This window comes from Eurosta solidaginis, chromosome 1 (assembly GCF_040869045.1).
Source record: "Eurosta solidaginis isolate ZX-2024a chromosome 1, ASM4086904v1, whole genome shotgun sequence".
In the NCBI taxonomy this organism is placed as follows: Eukaryota; Metazoa; Arthropoda; class Insecta; order Diptera; family Tephritidae; genus Eurosta; species Eurosta solidaginis.
This window is the reverse complement of record NC_090319.1, coordinates 365,055,633-365,071,818: the sequence shown is the minus strand read 5'-3', so window position 1 is coordinate 365,071,818 and position 16,186 is coordinate 365,055,633. Positions and strand designations below refer to the sequence as shown.

The 16,186-nt window shown below is 34.7% G+C and overlaps 1 protein-coding gene across 1 annotated transcript in view; it reads right to left on the bottom strand.

Annotated features, from left to right (window-relative positions):
* LOC137238171 (uncharacterized) overlaps positions 1–16,186 on the bottom strand; it is a 137,371-nt gene that overhangs the window by 43,885 nt on the left and 77,300 nt on the right. Inside the window, exons 4-5 of the mRNA XM_067762846.1 lie at positions 10,343–10,440; positions 1,740–1,948 (exon numbers count right to left, since the gene is read on the bottom strand). Coding sequence (XP_067618947.1) covers positions 1,740–1,948; positions 10,343–10,440 — 307 coding nt within the window. The remainder of the gene's footprint in view (positions 1–1,739; positions 1,949–10,342; positions 10,441–16,186) is intronic.

The following is a 16,186-nucleotide window of genomic DNA, read 5'->3' as shown; positions in this document are numbered from 1 at the left end:
AACTCTTCGTTGGCGGTTATTGCCGTGAAAAGCCAAAGAAGTCCTTCCCAAAGAGATCGAATGATAATTGGGCATAAAGTTGTAACTCAATAACAACGTGGCTTTGGTCGAATTTTTTTGTCAATATATCGCAAGAGAGTGAGTTCGAGTTCCACACCAGAAAATGCTTTGAAAAGGTATACAAAACATACCTGCCAATTTGTGAGGAAAATTAAGAATGAGAACGATGCGAATTGGAAGAGAAGCTCGGCCTGAAATCTCTTCGGAAGTTAACGTACCTTGTGTTTGTTTTATTTCTATGTGGAGTTTATAAAAAAGTGACAGGTTTGTTTCTCGATTAGATTTCAATTACTAAGGTGTAAGAGTAGGCATACGTCCTCTCTGCTCAAATTAATGACTTTGGCTGATACAATTTCTGATGAGAGGATAAAAAATTGGCTTGTCTTTGCCACAAGGCAGTCAATCTAGTGTGGGTTCAACTACTCTTATTCTCAGTTGGCTTTGGTTCTAAAGTTCTGCCTCGTACAGTTCGCAGTATTCTATTGAGAAACTGATTTCAGTACCGTGCAGAAATGGTTCCAACATGGACAATTTCCTTTTCAGAGTAAAACTTTACAAGCGTTGATAGGTTATTTACGCCATATTCTATAATGTGCAGATAATATTGCACGCGATCGGATATTGTTTTCTCATACATCCCTGTAATGCAGATTACTAAGTCAACTACATAGCGTCGAGAGTTTTTAGCAGGCGAGTCATCAGTGATCATCTGTTACTAACGTACACAAGGGAGATGAGTTCATCTCCTTTAGGGCATTGCCTAGTGGCCACAACTGACTATGCTGTACTTCCTATCCTCATATTGATCTTTCTACTATTTAGTATGGAACATATCCAACCAAGCTTATGGGCAGAACAGAGAGAGAAATGGGAAAGAAATGTATATGGGGCTTTGGTAGCGGCAAGCTTTAGTTTCCTGAACATTGCGGCGTCTTCAAAATGGAAGTAGCCGCAATGCGGCGGATGAGATGCTAACCTGTGCTCTTACAGCCCTAACTGCAACGATACAATATATTTTGCAGACTAGCAATATTCTATTGGCAGAAAATGGACAGTAAGCGGTCTGCTGAAATTATTGGGTGATTGTGGTATTGAGGAGTCACTGTTCAATGGGAGTGAATGCTGTACGTCTCAGCCCATTGGAAAACCCCTCTTGCTGCAGCCGCATGGAGGACGAAGAAGTGAATAATCAATAAATTTTATGCATAACTGTGCAGCTTTTGCCAGAACTAGACAAAGTTATCTTCATCTCGACTTATTAGGATCTTTGAAGGACTTGTCCCTATTCGAAACTTCATCGTTATCACGTATATAACTAACAGCTGTAGCTTATGTTAACGTTGTCTTATGTGGTATCATAGTGGACCTTCATGTTGCCCAAAAGAGTATATATGAATCTTGGTATACATATATCAACTCAAAACAGGGTATATGATATACGATTCCACTCAAGCTAACGCTTCTATGACAATTTTGTTACAATTCTCCTACAATATCCTTTTAAAAAATTTCCAGGGGTACTTTGCTCTAAACAACGTAAAATCAATAATAAAAATTTAAACATCAACATCAAAGCGATGTTGTTGATTTCCCTCCCTCCTTACGGGCTAATCATTCTCCTTTTATTAATTAACGTACATATTACGTACATACATATGTGTGAAAGGATGTTCACTTACCAACACCGGATGCAAATCCACACCGTACATATCGTGCCATTTAACTTTGTCTAAATAGTTTAGCTCCGCTGTTGCTGGTGACATGCCTTTTAATTGCTGATGAAGTTCGGAGACACGTGTTTCCAGTTCGCTACTCTGATTTGGCAGCAAACGAAACTCGGACACATAGCCTTTGGAGTGGCGTCTTTGATCATAATCGCCCAACTCAGCTATAATAGATGAGAAGGAAATTTATAAATTAGTGAAAATTTAGTTAATGAAAGGAAAATCACTGCGTTACTCATGAAACAATTAAAGCCGATAGGTGCAGTCAATATTACAAAATGCAGTCGCATTAGACAATTCTTGCCCTCATAGCTTAGAGGGATGCTTTTTCATTTTTCTCTACAACATTGATTTTTTCGGTATAATACAAAAATACCATATGCATGCGTTTCTGAAGTATGAAATGACATACAGATAAATAGCGCCGCGGTTTTCTTTTGACGGCCAACATTGCTAGGCTAGAGAAAACGATAATGTTATAATCAAAGGAACTAAATGGTGTATCTTTATTGCATTTCAATACCCACAACTCTGGAATACTGAAATAGACCGTTGATGTCAATGGGATTGCTGAGGATTTACAGCAATACCATGAAGATGTGGTTGAGTATCTCGGAGGCCTCTATAATACGAAAACTCGAGACTGACGGTGTAACGTACTAAGACCCAACATTAACATATGAAGACAAAACGTCACAAGGTAGGCTAACTCAGCAGATAGTGGAGAATGCTGTATAAAGATAGTGTGGCAGCGGTTTTATAGCAATGACGCTTCAAAAGATCAGAGCTTGTTGAGTAACCTGATGACAAGAAAGAAGTGTTGGCTTATTTTATATAGCATTGGAAAACCTCGGAAATGAGAAGAACAACTTGAAATGCTTTTAGCCTTAATGTATATTGGAACGATTTCCAGATATCCCTTGTCAAATTTTGTTCGAGACAAACCGGTTTCCGAGTTATGCCATCATAACTGTAAATTATTGTTCTGATCTGTTGTTATCATTTGTCTTATATTTATAGTTCGTAGATTCATGAGCAGTTATTGTCAAAATTGATGATTGTGTATATTTATGTGTGTTCATTCAGAACCAAGCGTGGTTTTGTTGAGCGATTTGTGGGGCTGTCAGAGGCAAGTAGCAGCCAGTAATTCTATTCGTTTGACCTTTTTCGCGTGTTTGTTGCTTTGGTGCGTTTATTTTTTTGTGTTTATTTGTTGTTGTGTTTGTCCGTTTTACCGGTGTGATTACCTTATTTCTTGTAAACAAGTTTTAGAACTTTAAACATAGTGTCAGAAATTATGTTTATCTGTTCGTTTATTACTCTATTGTTGCATGTTTTCTGTTTGTAGATTTCCATGTTTTCGAGTACGTTCAGACGTCGGCCTTTTGCTTGTATGTGTAGGAACATGACTATGATATTGATTATTTTGATACAATATTTGAACCTTAAAAACTTCTTCAAAGTAATCACTCAGATACAACGGACAAACACACAACAACAAATAAACATAAAACCATAAAAGCAACAAAACAACAAACACAAAAAAAGGTCAAACGACTAGAGCCCCTGACTTCTACTTGCCTCAGTCAGCCACACAATTCGAACATTAAAAACCACACGTGGTTCTGAATGAACAGCACATACATATGGGATATTCCATCCCATTTCGACCTATTTTGAACCCGACCCCTTTAGAATTGGCTGAAAGTTTTTCTTATTTTTCTAGCTTACGAAAGACGTTTTTCAGAAGTTTTTCAAATTTTTTCATCCAACTCAAAAAAAGTTATGAATTAAAAAAAAAACACCGTTTTTGTTTTCAAAATGCTAAGCCTTTTACAAAAATTGACCGTTTGGGATCCATTTTCTTTTTAAAAATTTGTTTTTAAATGTACTTTTCGGAAAAAATTCAAAAAAATTTTTAAAGTTTTTTTTTTTTGTAATTTTTCAGTTTTTCGAGATTTTTCGAATTTCGCCCTTTTTTTCTCATAAAAAACTTCAATCAATTCTGCAATCATGCCCACTAATCCCGGAGTGGGCCGACATTTTTTTTTTATTTAATTGAAAAAAAAACTTTAAAATTTTTTCCGAAAAATACATTTAAAAACATATTTTTAAAAATAACTCAAAATAAGTTTTAAATCCTATAACTTTTTCAAAAATTGACCGTTTGGGATCATTTTTTTTAAAATATGTTTTTAAATGTACTTTTCGGAAAAAATGCAAACAAATTTTAAAGTTTTTTTGTTCAATTAAATAAAAAAAAAAAAAATTCTCGGTCCACTCCGGGATTAGCAGGGATGATTGCAGAATTGATTGAAGTTTTTTATGAAAAAAAAGAAAAAAAAAGGGCGAAATTCGAAAAATTTCGAAAAACTGAAAAATTACAAAAAAAACTTTAAAATTTTTTTGAATTTTTTCCGAAAAGTACATTTAAAAACAAATTAAAAAAAAAATATCCGAAACGTCAATTTTTGAAAAAATTATAGCATTTTGAAAACAAAAACGGTGTTTTTTTTTAAAATTCATAACTTTTTTTGAGTTGGATGGAAAAATTTGAAAAACTTCTGAAAAACGTCTTTCGTAAGCTAGAAAAAGAAGAAAAACTTTCAGCCAATTCTAAAGGGGTCGGGTTCAAAATTGGTCGAAATGGGATGGAATACCCCATATACATATACAGAAACATTTATTTTGACAATACCTGCTCACGGACCTAGGAACTATAAATACAAGCCAAACGACAACAGCAAATCAGAACGAGAATTCACACTGATGGTAGCACAACACCGAAATCGGTTTGTTTCGAAACCAAATTTGATAAGGGATGACCGAAAATCGTTTTAATATACATCAATTATCCACCCTGTCGGAAAATCAACAAAACACCCAGTTTTCCTTCATTTTTATATTAGACTTCCTTATCTCACAGTCGATCCTAAACAATAGCGGTAGCAGAAGTCACCTGTCATTAATTTCGTATGCCAATTGTTTTTGTATGAAGCAAACCAAAAAAAGCGTCGCTACCCCGAGCGTTAGGGAAATTCGATTTCTATATCACGGTAGGAAGCGATGTTGACTACGAAAAAAACGCCCCGCTGTCGCTCATGTTTAGCTTTTATCGCTAGTTTCACTCTCGCTTTTACTATTAATCTTATCTCAATGTTATTCTTAATCTTTATGATAACTCTTATTCCTAGTTTTATTCTCACTCTCCCTTCACTTGTTTCCTTTATATGTCTGTCTTTCCTCAACTTTTCGGTTTTTCTTTCTTATGTTTCGCTTTTTCTGGTTCTCACTTCGTGTTTCCTTCACTCTTTCCTATCAATTTCCCTTTTCCTATCCGGAAACGCATCGAATACGAGAGAGCATACATTTCATTACAAGCGTAGTAAGAAGTTTGCAAAATAGTACCAAAAACTGTCCCTCCCTACTACCTTAAAATTCATTACCGTTTTAAGATCACCTTTAAATTTTTGTCGTTCTACTACTGAGTTCCTGTTTGGTTTATTATCTAACATCTTGAGTTGATTTTTCAGTAATCTTCTTCTAATATATAAAATTCTTCTGTCACGGTGTTAGAGGCTTAACTCCTCCGAAACGGCTGAATCGATTCTCATGAAATTTTGTGAGCATATTGGGTAGGTCTGAGAATCGGCCATCGTCTACCTTTTTTTGCCTAGGGTCTTGAGATCAAAACGGTGCCTTTACGTGCCTAGGGTCTTGAGATCAAAACGTGAACCCGGGTACTCCCACAATGTGTTTATACAATATGGATAACAAATGAAAGCTGTTGATGAGTGATTTAGTAGACGATAATTTTCATACCCCTGGGTGACTAGGGTCTGGAGATATAGGCCAAACGTGGACCCGTGAACGCCTAGACAATGTTTTTACATTGCGGGTATCAAATTGAAGCTGTTTATGAGCGCTATAGTACAGGGTAGTTTTCATACCTATTGGTGACTAGGGTCTCGAGATATAGGCCAAAACGTGGACCCTGATACACCTAGAATGTGTTTTTAAATTATGGGTATCAAATTGAAGCCGCTGGGTGACTACGGTCTCGAGATATAGGCCAAAACATGGACCAGGATACCCCTAGAATGTGTGTGTATTATGCATATCAAATGAAAGCTGTTGCTGAGAGCTCTAAAATTCATTTTGTGATAAATATGCATGCGAAGCCGAAATAAAGACAAGAATTAATAATACCACATACCTATTTCATACGTCCTATTCGATTTGCCTGAAATTTCGTATATAAATTTGCCTTTATTAGTATTTACGATGCTTTTTTCCGGGAAGTATACCAGAGACGGACTGGGACTGGGATTTGGACTAGGAGTGGGACTGAGACTGAGACTCGGAGTGGGACTGAGAGTGAGACCCGGAATGGGACTGGAACAAAATGCATACCACCCTCTGGGACTGGCAATAAGAGATGAAGAAGAAGGAGAAAAACTTGAGAGAAGAGAAAAGAGAGAAGGAGACTAAGAAATAGATAGAATGAGACGAAGATGGAGATGAAGCGAAAAAGACGGAGGGAGGAGTGAGTAAAAAGATTAGGATAAAGCGTAGAGGGGTAGGGCTGAGTTAGGCGGAAAAAGCTTATTAAAATATATGCAGATAGGCCCAAATTTAGGGCAGAACAACGTCTGTCGGGTCTGCTAATTTTTCTATAAATCAATTAAATGCCAGACACAATTAAGCACTTAAATATTTGCGCAAAAATTAACTTTCATTTTCTTTAAAAATTTCAATTCAAAAGAAAAGTATTTATGTAAATAATTTAGCCATTGTCTATCTATAAATGCCTGTCCATAATTTGCTTAATGAACCCGAAAATATACTCAACTCGTACGCCTCCGTTGCAAAATTTTGCTACTATCCTCTGTCCATTTTCATCGTTTCATCTATTTTATATTTGATTGTCTCTTTGCGCCTCATTAAGTGATTTTAATATAATAAATTTGTTAAGTCAATTGTTGCTTATTAATATTTTGCATAATGAGGCTGAAAGCAATTTAATGATAAATGAATGGATGTACGAGTTGGGCCATTTTCATATCAAACTGCATGGTGTGTTTGGAGGCGTAAAGCGGGAGGAGAAACATAAATTTATATAAATTTGTGGCAGTCGCGGAGGCCATGAGATGCTCTGGGACGATTGAGGTTTTTTTGTAATTTCTTTGACGAAGCTTACCCATAAGTAACTTTTTGATTTGATTTGGCTTTATTCGCCTTTTCTTTCATTTCTACTTACAAAAAATTTTTCAATAAATTGTTTGAGCGGGTGGCAATAAAAAATAAATTTTTTCTTAAGAGTAAGTCGGTTCAAAAAATTATATATTGAAGTACAAACCACAATACGTACATAAAATTATCTGTATACTGAAACTTTTTTAAATAAAAAAAAAAAAAATAATAATAATAAATAAATAAAATTTACCTTCAATATTTAAAGAATTTTGATGGTCCTCTTAATGAATAAAAGTTTGAATTAACATTTTTCTCAGTGCTACAATATTTTTGAAAAAATGTTTGTTGTGAATTTATTAGTGTAAATTTTAATATCATACCATATCATGCCTCGGCTATGGAAGTGCATTTTCTTTGCATTTTCATATGAAATTTAGGCACTCTAATATGAATCGAATTTATATGTGAGGGCATATGGAAGTGCTATGAAACTTCTATTTCTATTCTTCAAGGCAAAACAAAAACAAAAGTGCTATAAATGCATAGGGGTTGAGCAGCTATGCTTTAGAGTGAAGAAAAGAAGAACTTGAAAAGATATCCGTAAAAACTATAAAAAAAAAAAAAAAAAATTCATTCAAAATGGGACTCACCATATAAATTTCATATGGGGTTTCCATGAATTGTCCCATTTTTAGTGAAGTTTTTTACTACCTTTATATTAAGTCCCTTTCATGTTTGTCCCCTCATTTCCATACGAATTTTTGACCCACGGAAAAGTCCTTTTCGGTAACTTCACGTTGAGCTAGACACTTGATACATAGAACATAGTTAAGATCTGGGGGACACTACAATGCAAGTGAAAAAAAAATTCATCAGGTTTCGCACGGATCGGGATATATAGAAAATTAATTTTAAAATGGAAATTTTGCAATCGACTTTTAACTAACTTCTTCGGTGATCCAGAGCCTTGAAAGTTAGCACATAGTGTGCGAGTCGATGGCACTACAATTCGTGGAAAGCAAAATGCCACCAGGTGGGAGATGATTCGAGATAAAAGAAAATCCCTAAAAAAACGCAGGGAATCTTGCCATCGATTTTTAAGTAACTTCTCACTGAGCTACAGACTTGAAACTGGGCCGTGAGTCAGAACCCGGTGACAATGCAATATTTGATCAATCTTTCAATACATTTTTAACTAACTTCCCGGTTAGCTAGAGACTTGTATCTTAGCACATAGTTCTAGACCCGGTGACAATATAATTTATAGAAAACAAAGTTCCGCTAAGTGGCGTGCTAATTGAGATAACTACAAATCCCTGAAAAATATTAGGAAAATTAATTTTAATTTGGGAATCTTTCAATCAATTTTTTTCTAACTGCACGGTTACCTAGAGACTTCTAACTTAGCACATATTTCGAGACCCGGTGACAATACAATTTACAGATAACAAAATTCCGCTACGTGGCGCGCTAAGTGAGATAACTACAAATCCTTGAAAAATGAGGGGAATCTTGCAATCGATTTTTGAGTAACTTCCCGGTGAGCTGGAGATATGAAACTTGAGCCGTAAATCAGAAACCAATGACAATGAAATATTTTATCAAAAAAATTCCGCTAGGTGGCGCATGGATCGATAAATTAGGAAAATTAATTTTAGTTTGGGAATCTTTCAATCCATTTTTAAATAACTTCCCGGTTACCTAGAGACTTGTAACTTAGCACATACTTCGAGACCCGGTGACAATACAATCTGTAGAAAACTATGTTCCGCTAGGTGGCGTGCTAATTGAGATAACTACAAAACCGTGAAAAACGAGGGGAATATGTCGATCAATTTTTGAGTAACTTGCCGGTGAGCTAGAGACTTGAAGCTTGGGTCGTGGGTCAGAACCAGGTGACAATGCAACATTTGATAAAAAAAAAAAAAAAATTTGCTATGTAGCACGCGGATCGAGATAGTAAGAAAACAAATTTTAATTCTGGAATTTTTAAATCCATTTTTAACTAACTTCCCGGTTACCTAGAGACTTGAAACTTGGCACTTAGTTAGAGACCTGTTGACAATACAACTTATGAAAAACAAGGTTCCGCTAGGTGGTGCGCTAATCAAGAAAATTGCAAATCCTTTAAAAACGGGGGGAATCTTGCGATCGATTTTCGAATAACTTCGCGATGACCTAGAGACATGAAAATTGGGCCGTAAGCCGGAACCCGGTGACAATGCAATATTTTATCAAAAAAGTTCCGCTAGGTGTGGCATGGATCGAGATATTGAGAAAACTAGTTTTAAATTGGGATCTTGCAATCGATTTTTAACTAACTTCCTGGATATCCAGAGACTTAAAATCTAGAAAATAGTTTAAAACTCGGTGACAGTGCAATGTTTGATCAAAAAATTTGAGCTACGTAACGCACAAGTCGAAATATTTAGAAGATTAGGCCATACCTTCATGGCTAGCCTCCTGAGTGTTGCAGGCGTTGTAGAATTCCACCTCGTTAAAGGCCCAACTCAATGTACGTCCTTGCATACTTTTAGGCGTACGCGACTTTCACCACGATTCTTCAAGACTTTCAGGCGTATGCGAATTTCACCACGATTTTCAGCTGTCCAAATTAAGTAGCTGACAAACGAGGAGGAATTCTCCTGTTATGATGCGAGATGGAATTCTTTTGTTTTCGCCAGTGTTGACAGCGAAAATTGCACTAATTCTCTTAAATCTTGCTATTTTGAACAAATAAATAAAGATAAGAATTTTCACTTAGGAATTACTTAATTTACTAATCAAAGCTGCAATTGCCTTTTTGTAGGCAGTACTAACAAATTGAAAATAAAAAGATGAGACAAAAATTTTAAGGACTGACTACCTTTATATAAATGGGCCAAGAAGCCAATTTTTTTCCTTTAATACAGACATTGCCTTGTTGAATTTTGACTAAAAAACTTTAACTATAGCTCTTGTAAAAGAATTTTGTGATTTAAAATTATAAAGGTAGAGCGCGTGTTTAAATTTTTAATAATCAATTAGTTAATCCCAAGTGCATGGTTTGCCTTAAATTGAAAGATTGCGCTTCACCTTTATAGTTTTAAATCCCAAAATTCTTTTACAAGAGCTATTGTTAAAAATTTTTAAACAAAATTCAACAAGACAATGCCTGTATTAAAGAAAAAATTTCCTTCTATTCTTTGGAACATTTATATAAAGGTAGTCCTTAAAATTTTTTATCATCTTTTTATTTTATTTTATTCTTTCGGGTATGTTTATAAATTTTTCTTTTATTCACTCTTAAAGTAAACCCATTTTTAATAGCCAACAGCTCAACAGAAAACGGCATAACTAATGTGAAATAAGTTTGTACTTACATTGCACAACGAATGCTCCCAACTCTGCAGCCAGCTCGAATGCCAAGGGTAATCTGCCTTGCAATACATCTTGTTTTACTTGCAGAAACAATTGATATCTATAGGAAGGAAACAACATTATATTTAAAAAATTTCATATAAAAACTGAAAAAATTTAAATAGTTTTTTAAATTTAAGGATCAGCTTTAGTACTACTTGTGATTAGCTTGTACCCTGCGGCTTCGTCGAACAAATAAAACCAAACAAAAAAATTTCTCCAATATTCAAGTTTTAATGACCCCGAAAGCAATCCCAAAATAGATGCATAATGACCCTTAAGGAATTCCTAAAATTGTTCCGAAATATTTTCGACATAGTGGTCACTGCTCCGAAAACAACAGCGAAATAATACTGCAAACAATACCAAAACTATTTAAAAACTTCTCCTAAAACCATATCGAAATTATTGCGAAAACAGATTCGTAATAATCTTAAATGAGTCCAAATGAGTTTCAAAGATAACTTCGCAATGATTCGTAAGCAGTTCTGATTGATTCCGAAAACAATCCTGAAACTAAATGGAACAAAAGTCCAAGGTATTTTCTAAATAATATCTGGAATCTTGAAACAATTCGTAAAGAGCTCCCACAAAGAGCTTAAAGCAATTAGTCAAATGTTTCAGCGATAAAACAAAATATACATTTTAAAAACTTGAATGATCTAGAAAACAGTCCGAAAATAGTCGCTTTATCACCCTTGGAGCAATTGTTCTGAAACAGTTTCGACAAAGTGGCCACAAATCTTAACCCAATCCAGAAATGATACTGAAAACTATATCAAAACTGCCTTGGTACTTTTCTGAAATTATCTCCACATAAATTCGTATATATATTGAGATAGGTAAAAAAATACAAAAAATTATCATAAATATTTTGTTATAGGCCTTGAGTTAGTATTCGAACCTGGAATCCTTTATCAATAGGTCGATAAAACAACAACAATTGAGAAATTTGTAAATTTACCATCTCGTCCCAAAGTTTGGTCCTATTCTATTAAAAAAAATGGGTAAAAACAGGCCCAGCGAAGTGCGAAGAACTGATTCAACTTGGTTAGGTTAGGTTGAACTTCATAGTGTTTCCAGAATTTTTTGACGACCAAGCGTCAAGCCCCCAATTTGGCATCTGGATCTATTTTGTAGAATAACTCCATCCTTTTGGCAAATACAAGAAGTTTTCTAAGACCTCGCTTAATTGCTGCCCCGAGATCTTGCAACTCTGCTAGCCTAGTAGCTGGAGCCTTGACAGGAGCGCAGGACATGCTCAAAACTTATTCGTCTAAAAATTAAAAACAAAATTTCCTAAGTTAATTTTCATTAAAGTGCAAAATCGGATTTGAAGCTGGGTCGGTGAGGATTCCTTCCAATTAAAAATAATCGATTTCATTAAGCGTATAACCCAACCTGCGGAAGTTTGCTGTTTTTGTGCTGATCTTAAAATGGTGTATATGATTATGGTAATTTTCCCGAAATGGTTACAGCGCCCAACGGAAATTTCCTAGGCATCCATTTTATAATATTAGGAAAGGTCACAAAGTCATAGATGGACTGATAGAAGGCGGACGGAATACTAATTGATGTTTTTGATGCTAAAAACAAGTTGTTTATTTAAATTTAAATATTTTGCTGCTTTCATTGAACACATCATCATGTTGTTGTTGTGTTAACGACAAAGACAATCCCCGAAGGTTTTGGGGAGTATCATCTATATTGACGGTACTTTGCCGGATACAGATCCATTGTACCATAAGGGTACTAGCCCGACCATCTCGGGGATGATTAATATAACTACATTAAACTTTCTAGGCTATCCCGCCCCCACACGCTAGTGCCACGATGAACTTGGGGCCGCCAGAGCCTCGCCTGTTATACATATGTATGCTACATTCATATTTGTAACAGGATTCCTCTCGCCCAGGTGAGGTTGACAATTAGTTTGCGGAAGCTTTGAAGCTACAAAGCTTTGTATTGCGCTTATTAACCCCTTGAATCCCAACACATCATCATCAATAACATATGTGTAGGCTTTCTTTTTTTATACACCGTAGTTTTTGCTGCAGCTGACAATTTAAGTGCAATGGCAACACTCCAAGGCCGCATAATAATATAATCTGGCGTAACATAATCAATTCTCTAGCCATTCTAATGGCAATAAACATTAATAGACCTAAAACAGACTGTGTACATAAACCACATGCACTTGCAGTACATGCACATACACATACACATTCAACATCAACATCAAAATCAACCAATTCATGCATATCTGCAATATAATATTGCCTTAACCTTTGGCTTGTATGCCGTCAATTGCGTTATATCAATAACTGATAGCCATAAGTGATTATGTGCGCTGCTTTGTTTGTAGTTGTAATAGACATTATATGTTTTTGCTTACTATAAACGTCTATGCTGATAGGAAATTCATCACAATAATCTGCGTAAATAAATGCATTTGCAGTTAGAAAAAAATTTAGTTTTAATATATTTTTTGGTCTGAGATAACGCACTGGACATTTGATTGAATTTTGTTTGCTGTCTAAGTGCAGTATTTGAAATCGTAATATAAATTTTGTAGCAGAATCAATAGAGACTGTAGCCACGTATTTATGCATATTTGATTGAAGGGCCTTTTATTTTTTATACTCACAAGGTATATTAAGTTTGTTCGCATAACGGTACCCCGTAACGGCATAAACTAATCAAGATAGATATAGACTTCTATTCTATTCTATTCTATTCTATTCTATTCTATTCTATTCTATTCTATTTTATTCTATTCTATTCTATTCTATTCTATTCTATTCTATTCTATTCTATTCTATTCCATTCTATTCTATTCTATTCTATTCTATTCTATTCTATTCTATTCTATTCTATTCTATTCTATTCTATTCTATTCCATTCTATTCTATTCTATTCTATTCTATTCTATTCTATTCTATTCTATTCTATTCTATTCTATTCTATTCTATTCTATTCTATTCTATTCTATTCTATTCTATTCTCTTCTATTCTATTCTATTCTATTCTATTCTCTTCTATTCTATTCTATTCTATTCTATTCTATTCTATTCTATTCTATTCTATTCTATTCTATTCTATTCTATTCTATTCTATTCTATTCTATTTTATTCTATTCTATTCTATTCTATTCTATTCTATTCTATTCTATTCTATTCTATTCTATTCTATTCTATTCTATTCTATTCTATTCTTTTCTATTCTATTCTATTCTATTCTATTCTATTCTATTCTATTCTATTCTATTCTATTCTATTCTATTCTATTCTATTCTATTCTATTCTATTCTATTCTATTCTATTCTATTCTATTCTATTCTATTCTATTCTATTCTATTCTATTCTATTCTATTCTATTCTATTCTATTCTATTCTATTCTATTCTATTCTATTCTATTCTATTCTCTTCTCTTCTCTTCTATTCTATTCTATTCTATTCTATTCTATTATATTCTATTCTATTCTATTCTATTCTATTCTATTCTATTCTATTATATTATAGTCTATTCTATTCTATTCTATTCTATTCTATTCTATTCTATTCTATTCTATTCTATTCTATTCTATTCTATTCTATTCTATTCTATTCTATTCTATTCTATTCTATTATATTCTATACTATTCTATTCTATACTATTCTATTTTATTCTATTCTGTTCTATTCTATTCTATTCTATTCTATTCTATTCTTCTCAGATCGCTATTTAAAATGAACGAAATCGGACTATAACCACGCCCACTTTTTCGATATCGAAAACTTCGAAAAACAGAAAAAGTGCGATAATTCATTACCAAAGACGGATAAAGCGATGAAATTTGGTAGGTGGGTTGACCTTATGACGCAGAATAGAAAGTTAGTAAAATTGAGGATAAAGGGCGTGGCTCCGCCCACTTTTAAATGAAGGTAATTTGAAATTTTTGCAAGCTGTAATTTGCAGCTGAGTATGTAATGTTCAGTTACACTCGAACTTAGCCTTCCTTACTTGTTTTTTATTGTTTTAATATACATATATGTATGTATGTGTGTAGATATGTGTTTTTTTTTAGTAAACGCTTAATCACTTAAGTGTTTGACTTTTGAGCATAAAATATTTGTTCGATATCCTTCGAGTAATTGTTTGCACAACATATTGTTTTTGTTTGCAACTCACGTTTTCAACGTCAATCAATTGTGTCTGAAAATTATTTGCTTTATAGTACGATTGATTGTCCTTCAATCAAAATATTTGTGTAATTGCTAAAAAGCTTATTATGGCGCTTAAATTTATTCAAGCTTTTTGAAAGTTTTCTGCTTCGCATGAGTAGATTTATATGAAAACAATTATTTTTAAATAGAAATATTTCTAGCAGATTTTAGAAGATTCAACGACTTTAATTGGTTATTTGCGTAATTTGTGTGCGTTTGAGTTTCTCTTTATGTGGTTTTACTAAGCTAAATCCCTGTTGTCAAGCCAACCAGTTTGGAACTAAATAAATATAAATGCAAGGCGCGATAGGCGCTGAAGAGATTTTAGGCCGAACTTCTCTACCAATTTGCGCCGTGTTCCCATTTTGTAATATTTCCCACATATTGGCGGGACGGAGCTCTACATGTTTACCTTTTACCCTGACTCCTAACAGCATCTGCAGGGCAGATGAGCTTTCACTGAGAAGCATTTTCTAAATTTGTGATGGTGCTCAGCCGGAAGTCGGAATCGGCATCTTCAGTGTGGTAGGTGGAGTGCAATACCACCCCACCACGGCGGCCGCCATTAGTCGCGAACTATTTTGCAACTAATACGAATCTTAAGTCAACTAGTCTGCCATTTTATAAAAATAATGTAGCGTTGTGTGTTTGTTCACAAATAATTTTCCGTTCAATAAGAAAACAACAAATACAGCAATTTTGTAAAGCTCTAGGTGACCTAGTTGAAAAGTTAGAATCTAAGAGCGCAACATGAGGGTAAAATTTTACAAGAAAAGAAACCGCCATTAAATGTTTATATTCACTCTTGTATACCATATAATAACAAAAATGTTACGTATACGCACTGGTACCCGTTTCATCAGGTGGTACGGATATGTTTGCGTCTAATTGGTTGGTTTTTAATAAAAGAAGGAATCCCCTGCGTTTTATTGGACACTCATTCTGGCGGTCACCGTGGTGTGATGGTAGCGTGCTCCGCCTACCACATCGTATGCCCTGGGTTCGCACCCCGGACAAAGCAACATCAAAATTTTAGAAATTAGGTTTTTAAATTAGAAGAAAATTTATCTAAGCGGGGTCGCCCCTCGGCAGTGTTTGGCAAGCGCTCCGGGTGTATTTCTGCCATGAAAAGCTCTCAGTGAAAACTCATCTGCCTTGCAGATGCCGTTCGGAGTCGGCATAAAACATGTAGGTCCCCTCCGGCCAATTTGTAGGGAAAATCAAGAGGAGCACGACGCAAATTGGAAGAGAAGCTCGGCCTTAGATCTCTTCGGAGGTTATCGCGCCTTACATTTATTTTTTTTATCATTCTCTGCATGTGGCAGTTACGCAGGAATCTGATTGCCAGCCGATGAAATATTTCCTGCGCACCTTTAAATGTCTTTGAGCGAAGTTCCTAGGCCTTCAATGATCAAAGTCATCTTTATTCCAAAAGCGAGGAAAACCTTTCACGTTCCTTCCAAAGACTTCAGACGAATGTATATGGTCAAAGTCACCTCTTAATTTTTTGTGAGGGACGTTTTGCAGGGTTACCTTAATGTGACCAGCTTGTCTGAATTACGCCGATAAGCTCCATGCAAAACCAAGCTCGTTGTTTTTAA